The sequence below is a fragment of the Hemitrygon akajei genome, chromosome 9, assembly GCF_048418815.1.
Source record: "Hemitrygon akajei chromosome 9, sHemAka1.3, whole genome shotgun sequence".
Taxonomy (NCBI): Eukaryota; Metazoa; Chordata; class Chondrichthyes; order Myliobatiformes; family Dasyatidae; genus Hemitrygon; species Hemitrygon akajei.
The window spans coordinates 147,124,746-147,137,556 of record NC_133132.1 but is presented as its reverse complement, the minus strand read 5'-3'; the positions used below and the strand labels follow the sequence as shown (position 1 = coordinate 147,137,556).

General features: G+C 41.7%; 1 protein-coding gene across 1 annotated transcript in view; it reads right to left on the bottom strand.

Annotated features, from left to right (window-relative positions):
• LOC140733635 (intron Large complex component GCFC2-like) overlaps window positions 1-9,450 on the bottom strand; it is a 42,088-nt gene extending 32,638 nt beyond the window's left edge. Inside the window, exons 1-3 of the mRNA XM_073057236.1 lie at window positions 9,424-9,450; window positions 8,716-9,130; window positions 3,103-3,213 (exon numbers count right to left, since the gene is read on the bottom strand). Coding sequence (XP_072913337.1) covers window positions 3,103-3,213; window positions 8,716-9,130; window positions 9,424-9,435 — 538 coding nt within the window. The 5' untranslated portion in view covers window positions 9,436-9,450. The remainder of the gene's footprint in view (window positions 1-3,102; window positions 3,214-8,715; window positions 9,131-9,423) is intronic.
• Between the last annotated feature and the right edge of the window lie 3,361 nt (window positions 9,451-12,811).

The window sequence follows — 12,811 nt, the reverse complement described above, 5'->3', positions numbered from 1 at the left end:
CATTTTTTTGCTCTACATTTATTTATCATGTGTTTCATTGTACTGCTGCCATAAAGTTAACATATTTCACGACACATGCCGGTGATATTAAATCGGATTCCAATTCTGATCAATTATTCTGCCAGCCAGCATGCCTTTGGGATGGGAGGAAACCGGAACATCCAGAAAAATTATCCCTTCAGAGAAAATGTGCAAACTTCCACAGACAGCAACAATCAGGACTGAACCCACAGCACTCAAAAGAGCTCAAGCAAAATTTTCAGATTTCTTTCACCAGACCATTAAAGAATCAAGTTTGCAAAGGAAGGTTGTATAATTTATGAAAACTGTGGAATTTCTGTAAAAATGTGAAAATCTTGAAGGTGTTGCTAATTTTAAAATGCAATGATGGCAAATGCCTATAGTTTAATTAGAATTACAACCATAAAATCTGAGCCATCAAGATTTCAAAGTAACCAACATTTTCCTTAATTCTCATGCTGAAGGAGGCTCAGAGTCATACAGTCTATGCACAGCACAGAAACAGGCCCTTTGGCCCATCTAGTCCATGCCAAAACCATTTAAACTGCCTCCTCCCATCGACCTGCACTGGGACCATAGCCCTCCATACCCTTACCATCCGTGAACCTGCCCAAACTTTGCTTAAACATTGAATCGAGCTCACATGCACCACTTGTGCAGGCAGCTCATTCCACAGTCTGAGTGAAGAAATTTCCCCTCATGTTTGCCTTTTTGCCCTTTGCCTTCACCCATGACCTCTGGTTGTAGTTCCACCCAACAGCAATGGAAAAAAAGCCTGCTTGCATTTACCCTATCTATACCGCCCATAATTTTGTATACCTCTATGAAATCTCCTCTCAATCTTCTACATTCAAAGGAAAAGTTCTAACTTATTCAATTTTTCCATAGAACTCAGATCCTCTTGTCTCAGCAACATCCTTGTAAATTTTCTTTGTACTCTTGCAACCATATTTACATCTTTCCAGTAGGAAGGTGACCAAAATGGCACACAATACTGCAAATTAGGCCTCACAAACATCTTATACAACTTCAACATAACATCCCATCTCTTGTACTCAATACTTTGATTTATGAAGGCCAGTGTGCCAAAAGCTTTTTTTTTTAAACAAATCTTTCAACCTGTGATGCCACTTTCAACAAATATGGACCTGTATTCCCAGGTCCCTCTGTTCTCTCACACTACTCAGTGCCCTACTGTTCACGGCATAAGACCTACCCCGGCTGGTCCTACCAAAGAGCAACACCTCACACCTGTCTGCATTAAATTCCTTTCTAATCTGCCCACAATAAGAAATGAGATTCAAACTAATAAATGCTATTCTTTCAAACAAGAACAAAAAAGGATGTCCACCTTTTAGGGAAACTAATTGGTTTATGCAACATCAGTACAAAAACCATTCCACTAAAGTTCCAAGTATATTTTTCCATCTGTGTAATTTCTCCAGATGCCCGCCTGGAAGACATGTCTGAAGGTAACAAAAGGCTGGCAACTGTCTCAGCAGAGTTCAGAACCTTAAGAGCAGCCAAATCTCAGAAGCAAAATTAATCAGCTTGATGATAGAATAGGAGTAAATGGATTAATCTTTTGAATATTTAATTGTTTCACCATATTTAACAGATAGATGGGAAAAAAACAGAGGAGCTCCACTTACATATTTGTGATGGCCCTATGCCAATAGATAATGTAATCAAAGGGCAATGTGCAGATGGTAAAAATTAACGTGAATATTCAAGATAAATCCCCGAGGTATTTGCAAATGGTCATGCTTAAGCAGAAAAAGGGATATTAAGAATGGAGAAAGAATTGCTACAGGTGTGCTTACTAATCTGGATCACATTAGGGTGGACCATGGAGCAGATGCAGTGGTAAGAGATCAAGCGGTCAACTGCATCGAGAGCAAAAAAGTCGAAAAGCACCATGGCAACAATCACAAGTAATGACGAGAGCATAAATAAGACTGCAGCTTAAATGATGAATTAAGTCAGAATCATTGATGGATGTGAATAGCGGCAATGCAGTCAGAGGGGAAGCACAAGGCCAGAGGCGATGGCAGTTGCTTTAAAAATTAAGGATTGATGTTGTTCTGAAGGAAAACCATTTTCAACATCAGCAAATACTACAACAAAGTGAAGTGATTTGGCAGCAAAGGGATACAGGAAGCAATGATATTATTAAAGAGATGTCTGAAAAGTTAGGGGGTGTGAAAAATGGAGAGGCAAGGGGTAAAAAAAAACAGATGGTTAGATTTTCATTATTAGTACACACTTAAGCTGCTTGCTGTTGTTGGAGAATAGGATTGATGCTGAATTACACTAATAGATCCCGACGCCAACAGGATCAACAATTTCAAAAAAAGATATATAGACAAGATCAATAGATACACAAATGTAATTTGAATGTAAATTTTTTAAATATCACTGCAAATAAGGATTATTCAAAATCTAAAACAAAACATCAAAACTAATTGCAAGGATCCAGAGAAACTTAAGTTAGATCAAGAAGAGTAACCCCCCTACCACCCATAGCCTATTATCAATCTGGGTAGATAACTGATCTCGCAAATAGCATTATAGTCATCCTTAGCACTACAGTGCTGGGGAATGCGAGTTTAATTCTCTTGCCACAATTTATGAACACTGGTCAAAATAGATTCAGTTTAATTGGTAGCAATGAATTTCTTCTCAACAACCATTGTCACAATTTTCATGTGAATAAAAGGCAGATACCATGGGACACTGGTACCTAGGAATTGAATCCAAGTAACTGTCATACCCTTTAGGAAGGCAGGCAAGAAATATATAAATGTGATTAAAAAAGTATAATTATAAACTGCATCAAGATTAAACTCAGACTCGTTCTATTAAACACAGTAACCTAGATTTATCTAATGTGCAAATTACAACATTACACAGACTAATAATTTAAGTGAACAAAAACATAGTTCAAGCAATTGCTACCACAATTCAGAATACAGTATATACAAGCAAAAGCTAATCTGGCAATAATGCATAGCAAGTACTTCTACTGCTGCTGAAAGATGCACAGTGATTGTGGCATCTCTAGTGTTCTTTATAATTTACCTTTTGCAATAACTTCATCTTCTTCAGTGTTATTCTGCTTTTTCTTCTTCCATTGTGGTGCAAACAAAATAGTGTTTCCAGTCTTCTTCACCTTAAAGTCTTCTTCATCCGCTATATTTTGGAGGAAAAAAAAGCTACAGCAATTTACAAAGATAAAATGTAATAGCACAATATAAACTGGTTCAGTAGGTTAGAATACATGGAATCCAGGGTGAGTTAACAAATTGAGTACAAAATTTGCTTGGTGGGAGGGCACAGGATAGTTGTGGAGATTTGTATTTCGGACTGGAGGCCAGTTACCAGTTGTGTGCTGGGTTCCTTTGCTCTTTGTCATAATATTAGTTTGGATGAGAATGTAGTTGGCATGATTGGTAAATTTGAAGATGACTCCATAATTGGAGGTTTAGTTGGCAGTGAAGACGTTTAGGGCATCTAGATTAACTAGGAAAACAGGCAAAGGAATGAGAGCGAGGAACAACCCGAAGTTTGACCAATTTAAGTACCTAGCCAGATTGAAAAGGTCAGGGTGTTGGAGCCAGAGGTGAGGAACGGGCCAGCGTTCAGCTTGCTGCTCCATGAGATTTACTCATCTCTGCGCTGAAATGAGGCTGTGGCCTGCAACTGATAGGCTCCTGGATTGGCTGTGACTGGTTTCATGGTGGTGAATTCACTTTCATGAACTTCAGTTCTGAATGTTATTTGCTTGCTTTTATTGTATTCATGATTTGGGTTTTTGTTCTGCACATTGGACTGCCTGTAAGGAGAAGAATCTCAAGGCTGTGAATAGTATACATACTTTGAAAATAAATGTACTTTGAAATTTGGAATAGCAAGTGGAATTTAACTTGGACAAGAGTGGTGATGGATTTTGGAAGTTAAACCAGGAAAGGAAGGTGAATAGCAGAGCTCTGAGGATTGTTGATGAACAGAGACCTTAAGGTAAAACGAGATAGTCCCCTGAAAATGGGAACACAAGTTATCAGGGTGGTGAGAAAAGCATAAGGCATGCTTGCCTTAATAGCCAAAGCAATGAGTATAACACTGAGTATAACAATGAGTCTAAAACATTGGTTAGGTTGCACTTGGGAGTATTTTGTGCAACCATAGAAATGATGTGGTAAGTTGGATGTGTAAAAAGAAATCAGAAGGATGTTACCTGGACTGAAGGGCTGAGCTATCAGGGGAAACCAGGTTTTCCCGGAGCAAATAGGCTGAGAGTTGACATGATGCAGGTATATGAAAACTATGTGAGGCATACCTAAGGTAGATAGCCAGTACTGTTTTCCATGGTTAAGGTTGTCTAAAACTAGAGGGAATAGGATAACATGGAAAGGAGGTGGTTTAAAGGAGATCTGAAGGATAAGCTTTTCCCACAAATAGTTGATTGTGGACTTCAGGAAGGTACAGATGCACCATCCCCCTCTACGCATACATGGCTCCTCCATAGAATGAGTTAAATGCACCAAGTTCCTGGGAGTTCACATTACCGATGACCTCACCTGGTCCCTCAAAATCATCTCCCTGAAAAGAAGGCACAGCAGCGCCTCCATTTCCTGAGGCGAATGAGGCAAGCGAGACTACCACCTCCATCCCCCAATCTTAAATGAATCTGACAGGAACACCATTGAGACAGTCCTGACAAGCTTTACAGAAGTGACAGAGCATCAGACTGGAAGTCCCCACAAAGGACTGAAAGGCTCAATATGGATTGGGAAACTGCTTTGTACAGCACTTCACGCCATCTGACTCAAAAAGCGGGATTTCCCAGTGGCCACCCATTTCAGTTCCACTTCCCACTCCTATTCTGACATGTCAGTCCATGGCTTCCTCTATTACCACAATGAGGCCACACTCAGGTTGGAGGGAGGGCAACTCTTTATATTCCATGTGGGTAGCCTCTAGCCTAATGGCATGAACACTGATTTCTCCAACTTCCAGTGATTACTTCCCCTCCACCTGACCATCACCTCCCTCTGCTGCCCCTTCCCCTTCCCTTTCACCCATTATCTGTCCCCTCCTATCAAATTCCCCCTTTTCCAGCCATTATCTCTTCCCAGTTGAGGGCAAACATAGTCACGTTGAAAGAAACACATATTAATCAAAGACCTTGAGTGACGAGTCCCAGTACAGTTCCCAGCAATACAGCCTGTCATTCCACCGATTGAACACTGGAGGGCAGCATTGACAGGAGAGGCCAGCCCCCAACCAAGCACTACACTGCCACCAACACCTCATCACCAGGACTGCAGCAGCAGGCAAGCCTACGGCTTGAGGCCTAGTCCATGCTACAACTGAGACCATGCAGCTTCCACGCCGCCTGTCTCCCCACCAAACAAGGGAAACAGACCTGCAGCATCTTATACTTCTCAATGTCCAACAGGGTCTTGTGATCCCAAAAGAAACATCTGAGACAATCACCCACCGCTACACTGCACGTTGCCTTCACATGCCAACTCCTTACTGGAAGACACTAATGAGTATAGACACAATGAACAACACATGCTAAAATCTTCATCCCTGGCATCAACCAAGTGAACTTCACTCTGCTAGCTCCAAAGTAAACATATTCTTCTTTAAACAGAGACCAAAACTGCATACTGTACTGTCATGTATTATCATCTTAAATTTCTATCAAACTGTCCTTGCTTTTATATTCTCTGGACTTGCAATACAAGCCATGTTTCATTATGCTTCCTAATTAGTGCTGTGGCTGAACACCACTCCATTGTGTTTCATACACCAGGTTCTCCTTTTGACACACATTTTGGATTCACTTCATTTAAATAATGTACCTTTCTCAATCTTTGTGAGAGTTAAATCTTCATTTGAACAGTAGACCCTTTTCTTAAAAAAGGGACCCTCGGCCCCCTCCTTTGTGAGAATCGCAAGAGCCCTAGTCAAGAGGGGGGGGGGTCAACTGACCCAAGAGGGAGAGAGACGTGTGGAAGGCCACGTTCTCCCGAGAAGCAGAATAAAGGCGATATTGACTATTATCTCATGAAGACCACGTGAAAAGCCCTTGGGCAAAGTGGGCTGGTTGAGAGAGAGATCGCATCACCTGCAACCTGATTGACACCTGCGATCCCGTGAAGAAGTATAAAGGAGGGTCTGAGAGGGGGACAACCCTCAGACGCACCAAGGAGACACCAAGGAAGCACGATACCGATTCCCGTGGGAGCGGGAAGGCATTTTGAAGGAAGCCACGTGCATTAGATTCCAAATTTTGAATCTGTGGCTAGAACCAACGGAAGACTGCTTTTAACTAACAACGGGGAAGCCTGCCCCCCTGATTCCAAGGATTTGCTCTGTAAAGACAACAGGCAAGTGTTTATCCTTTTCTCAACCATCTCTCTCTCTCCACAACGTGAAACCCCAGCGGTTCCCAAAAGAGAAAAGCCTGCAAACTTCTGAGTGACTCTTTATATTTCAATTGGACTCAGTATTAACCCCTAGACAACTATAGAGCTTATTTCTGATTGATTATTATTACACCGGTGTTTTAGATTGAGTTTTGACGATGTATATGATCTGAATGTTTTGTATTAACCATACGTTTGTGCCCTTTTTTGAATAAAACGTTTGAAAATAGTAGCATCCGACTCAGCTGATCCCGCTATCTTTGCTGGTAAGTTACCTGGTTACGAGGTTACGTAACACAACAAAGTGCAGACATAAACCGAGTGTCTGATCTCGATGCTGCTTCTATAAGTACAAACTCAGAACTGCATCTAAATGCCAGCATCAATCTTTGATCTTAAATCTCAATAACTTGAACCAACAAACTTGTGACTGACTCATACAGGAGAATGAGGAGGTGATAGACAGGAGCTACAGGGGGGTAGTCACCCCTAGCTTGCAGGAGACAGGTGACTCGGTGACTGCCAAGAGGAGGAGGAGAGATGCACAGCCAGTGCAAAGTACACCTGAGGTTGTTCCCTCAATAATAAGTATACAACTTTAAATATTGAGGGGGAGCTACAGTGACCGGGTCTCTGGCACTGAGTCTGGAGCTGTGGCTCACAAGAGCAGAGAGGTGAACAGGACTGCACTGTTGATAGAAGATTCCATTGTCAGAGGAAAAGTGACAAGGTTCTGTAGGTGCGATAGAGACACCCAATGGTACAGTGTCTTGAAAAGGTATTCAGCCCCCACAACTATTTTTACATTTTACTCTCATTTTCTAAATTTAAAATATATTGAAGGATTTTTGAGCTAATCTACAAAACATTGTGCATCATGTCAAATCAAAAGAAATTTCCCAAAGCCTGTCAACAATTTACTAAAAATTTTTTAAAAAACAGAATTATGAGGATGAATAAGTATTCAACCCCTGTGTAATTACTACACTAACTTTCCTCAGGTGCAATACTGTTCCTTACCAACTCAGCCAATTTGTGGATGTACCTTGGTAACTGAAGGATCACCTGTTTTCAATGAATTCAATAGAATATATACCTCCTCTCTCTACAAGGTCCAACAGTGTGGTAAATTTTCAACATAACAAACCAATTGAAGAAAAAAAGAGCATTCAAGACAAGTTCGAGATATTATAGTAGAGAGGCACAAATCTGGGGAAGGGTGCAAGTCTATCTCAAAGGCACTAAATGTACCTAAGCCCAGTGCAGTCCGCTGAGAAAAAGTGGAATAAAATATGAAAGCACGGCCACACTGCCCAAGTCAAGGCACCCCTCTAAACTTAGTCACCAGAGCAGAACGGCAGTTGTAAGAGAAGCTTCTGTGACACCAACGATCACTCTAGATGAGCTGAACAAGTCAGTGGCTACAACTGGAGATGAAGTTCATGGCTCCGCAATCTCCAAGGTCTTGCACAAAAAGGGTATTTATGGCAAAGAGGCAAGGAAGAACCCCTGGTTAAAATAAACACACCCTTGACTAGCACTTGGAAGATACTGTAAAGATGTGAAAGAAGGTCTTGTGGTCGGATGAGACTAAGGTGGAACTTTGGGCCCCGTATCTTAGTCAGTATGTGCTGAAACTGCAGAGGGTTCAAAGAAGGTTCATGAAAATAACTCCAGGATTGAATGGCTTGTCATATGAAGAGCATTTGATGGCTCTAGGCCTGTATTCTCCAGAATTCAGAAGAATGAGGGGTGACCTCATCGAAACATATAGAATGGTGTAAGGTCTTGATAGTGTGTATGTGGAGAGGATGTTTCTTATGGTGTGCAAGTCATAAGCCCCAGAATAGAGGGGCGTCCGTAGATGAGGAGGATTTCTTTAGCTATAGAGTAGTGAATCTGTGGAATTCTTTGCCACAGGCAGCTGTGGCGACCAAGTCTTCTTGTATGTTTAAGGCAGAGGTTGAGAGATTTTTGATTAATCGGGTGGGTGGTGAGAGGCAGCTGAAAGGGAAAATAGATCAGCCATGATGAAATGACGGAGCAGACTCGGTGGATCAAATGGGACTAATTCTGCTCAAATATCTTGTGGTCTGATTAAAGACTGAGCTTAAAGAAGATGATTGAAACACTTTGGGGGCAAGAGAAACGTTTCAGCTTTCAACAAAGCGTGTACATCCGGAAATGTTCACTCCGTTTGCCTTTCCTACTTTTATTCCCATCTCTGACAGGTCTATAACATTGTAATAGTTACCTTCTCTGTCACACACAAAGCTAAGCAGAGGCTTGTCGCGGACGGTAGTACTACTGGTGCCCCTTTCAGCCTGTTTCCGTGCGGTCACCTTGAGTTCATCTCTCGTTTCTGCAGTGGCGTCCTCGTTGCCACTGTCCGAGGCTGAGCAGGGGCTGGTGCGACAGGCCTCAGCCGGGCTGCCGGGGGCCGGAGCGGGTTTGGAGGCACAGGCGAGCCCCCGGCGGGCAGCAGCCGAGCGGGCGGCGGTTGGCTGCGGCCCGGGCGCTGGTTCATCCTCCTCCTCGCTGGACTCGCTCTTCCTGCGGCGGAAATTGCGCCTCGAACCTCTTCGGAACATCCTGAGGACGATCGCAAGTGGAACACACTCACGGCCGGAAGGACGGAGGGCTCTTCCACAGAACCGGGGGCGGAGGAACTGAATGGAAGCGATAAACAGTTAACCTGAGTACTTCCTTACAAAATACATCGCCGACACAATATTTATACGTGTTGCAATAGTTATACAACAAGACCCAACATATTTAAATTAATTTCTAAGCTACTACTGAAGAAGTAACTTATAGCTCCCCCCCCCCCCTCCCCAGCAATGATCTCCATTTGAGGGCTGGCTTTCCTTGCAACAGTGATGTTTCTAGACGATGAGAAGCGAGAGCTGTGCCCGTCTGTTGCCTGCAAAATGTGCCGACTTTCGTCGACATCATGACTCACCTTCAATGTCATCACGACTTTTCCGCACTATCCCAAAGGTCGTTGATTACCTGTTTAAAAAAAATACTTTCACAACTTAACTGGGACTTAGAATAAATAAATATATCCACAGCTCAGGTGAAGGGTCTCAGCCCGAACCTGTTCATTCCTCTCCATAGATGCTGCTGCCTGACTTGCTGAGTTTCTCCAGCATTTCATGTGCAATGCATTCAACCCACTCCTTTTACTGAGTTGGGTCTCTGTTTCCACCCTCCCTAGCTGGGAGGATAATCGTCCTTAACCAAGCTGTGGAATCCAGTAAACTCATCGAAGTATCAACGAGATCTCTTTCTCACAAACTCCGGAGAATACAGGTTGGGTGCACCCAATCTCTTCTAAGACAGCAAACTCGGTATCCAACCTTTACTTCAACAATGTGCCCACAACATAACATGTTGATATAAAGGATAAGAGTGGAATTGCACTCTTTCAAATTGTGATTTAAAAATTTTAAAGTGATGTAAATTTCGAATCACCTTTTAAATTGCACTAAATTGTGGATAATAAATGGGAACTTAAATAAGCAGACTCACTTAAATCAAATTTGTGTAAGACACAGAAACCAGTTCAACACTGGGGGGTTACTTAACAGAAATAAGAATGGAAACAATGGACTTGAACCCCTGCTTCTTTATTCATCAACCTTAGTGCCCCCACAATTTACTGTATATGTCCCATCTCAACTGACCTCCCAAAATGCGCTATCTTGTACTAGTTTGAAGTAAATTCCATCTGCCCGAACTTCCATCTGATCTATTTTCCGCCTGAGACAACCTTCCTCTAGATAGATAGATAGATAGATAGATAGATAGATACTTTATTCATCCCCATGGGGAAATTCAACTTTTTTCCAATGTCCCATACACTTGTTGTAGCAAAACTAATTACATACAATACTTAACTCAGTAAAAAAAAATATGATATGCATCTAAATCACTATCTCAAAAAGCATTAATAATAGCTTTTAAAAAGTTCTTAAGTCCTGGCGGTAGAATTGTAAAGCCTAATGGCATTGGGGAGTATTGACCTCTTTATCCTGTCTGAGGAGCATTGCATCGATAGTAACCTGTCGCTGAAACTGCTTCTCTGTCTCTGGATGGTGCTATGTAGAGGATGTTCAGAGTTATCCATAATTGACCGTAGCCTACTCAGCGCCCTTCGCTCAGCTACCGATGTTAAACTCTCCAGTACTTTGCCCACGACAGAGCCCGCCTTCCTTACCAGCTTATTAAGACGTCCCTCTTCTTAATGCTTCCTCCCCAACACGCCACCACAAAGAAGAGGGCGCTCTCCACAACTGACCTATAGAACATCTTCAGCATCTCTTGTCATCTCTATAAGATTCCTAACTATAGCTCCCCTGTTGAAGTCTATAACTCCCTGAAAGTGGCAGCATAAGTAGAGAGTGGTGAACAAAGCATATGATGTGCTTTGCAATAAATTGGAGCACACAATATAAAATTGGGACATTCTATTGCAACTTTATAAAATACTTGTTAGACCACACTTGGAGTGTTTTGTGTAGTTCTAGTTGCTACACCTTAGGTTGAACGTTATGCTGGAAAGGTTATTTCAGAATGTTGCAACACATACAAAATGCTGTGATCTGACAAAGGGTCTCGGCCTGAAACTCCCACTGCTTGTTCATTTCCATAGATGCTGCCTCACTTGCTGAGTTCCTCCAGCATTTTGCATGTGTTGATCTGGATTTCAAGCATCTATAGAAATCTCTTGTGCTTACAGCAAAATGTTGCCTGGATTGGAGGACCTTAATTAAAGGAAGATTGAACAGGCTTGGCGGGATTGATTTCCCCGGTGAAAAAGAGGCTACGGCATGACCTGGTAGAGATATGTAAAATTATGAGAAGCATAGATAGGATAGATAGTCAGAATTTTTCATTTTCCTCCATGGTAAGGCTATCGAAAACAAGAGGGCATGTTTAAGATGAGAGAAAGGAGTTTAAACTGGGATTTAAGGGTAAAGATTAATGATATCTGCTAAAGCAGGTGGAATACTCAGCTACAATCACTACATTTACTAGATATTTTGACAGGAATTTAAATAGGAAAGGCATAGAAAGGTATGACATAATGCAGGCAAAAATACTTAGTGTAGATGGGCAAAACTGTTGTTAGAGATGTTGTAAGGCAAAGTGGCCATTTCTAGCTGCAAAGTTCTCTGTCTTTAAATATCTGCCACTGCTTACCTGCTATTAATCCAGTTCCTGCCCTGTACACTTAGTCAACTCCATCCTTATTCCATTATAATACTCTTTATGCAAGTTAAGCACATACAAAGAGATTACTGTAGAATTAGAGTTAATGAGTATTCGATGGTCAGTTCTGATTCAATGGGCTGAAGGGCTTGTTTCCTTGCTGTAACTCCAAGTGAATTTGCAACAGCTATTTCTACCCAAGTTACTCAGTCTCAACTGAATACAAAATTCTATCATTATGTGATCAATACTTCCCTGGGGATCTCTTGCAGAGTTCATTCATTAATCCTGCCTATCAGATCCAATATGACCTTTTATTTTATTCCTGGTTGGCTCTACAAAATAATGCTCCTGCAAACTATCCTATAACCATCTATGAATTTGTTCTTGCAGTTGCCTTTTCAGCCTAAGTAACCCAATTCAATTATAAGATTCAAGTCTCCCATTCTCATTTCTGTACACCCTCATATTTTCCTGCTTTATACCCATTCCTGCTATGTCACTGATGTTTAGAGGTCCACACACACCACTAACCAGTGTCTTCTTTCCCTCACTTCTACCTGTAAAGATGTAACATATTCTGAGCATCCATTGTTTCTACAACTGTACTTACTTCATCTCCTATTATCAGTGCTATCCACTACCTTTTCTTTTTCAAATATGAAGCTCTCAGCTTTGATCTGTATGCAAAACTGTATCTCTGTAACGGCCATCATATCATAACCGTTCACCTCCATCTCTGTCATTAGTTCACAAATGCTTACTGCATTCAGGTTAATCTTATTTGTTTTTGTCACCTATAATCATCTTACCATTTGTTATTACTCTTGCCATTGACTTCCCTGCCTCTTGCTTTTGCATTTATTAATTTCTGTTCTGCCCTTGTCAACCTGCTTAGGTTCCCATCCCCCTGCCTTTCTAGTTTGAATCCTTCCTAACAGAACCAACACCATCATGAGGCCTGATGAAGGGTCTCAGCCCAAGTGGTTGACTGTTTACTCTTTTCCATAGATGCTGACTGACCTGCTGACTTCCTCCAGCATTTTATGTACGTTACCCTCATGAGGCCATCAGTCCCATGTCTTCATAATGTACGCTATTCTACTTGAACATGGACAACTTTACCCCAACAT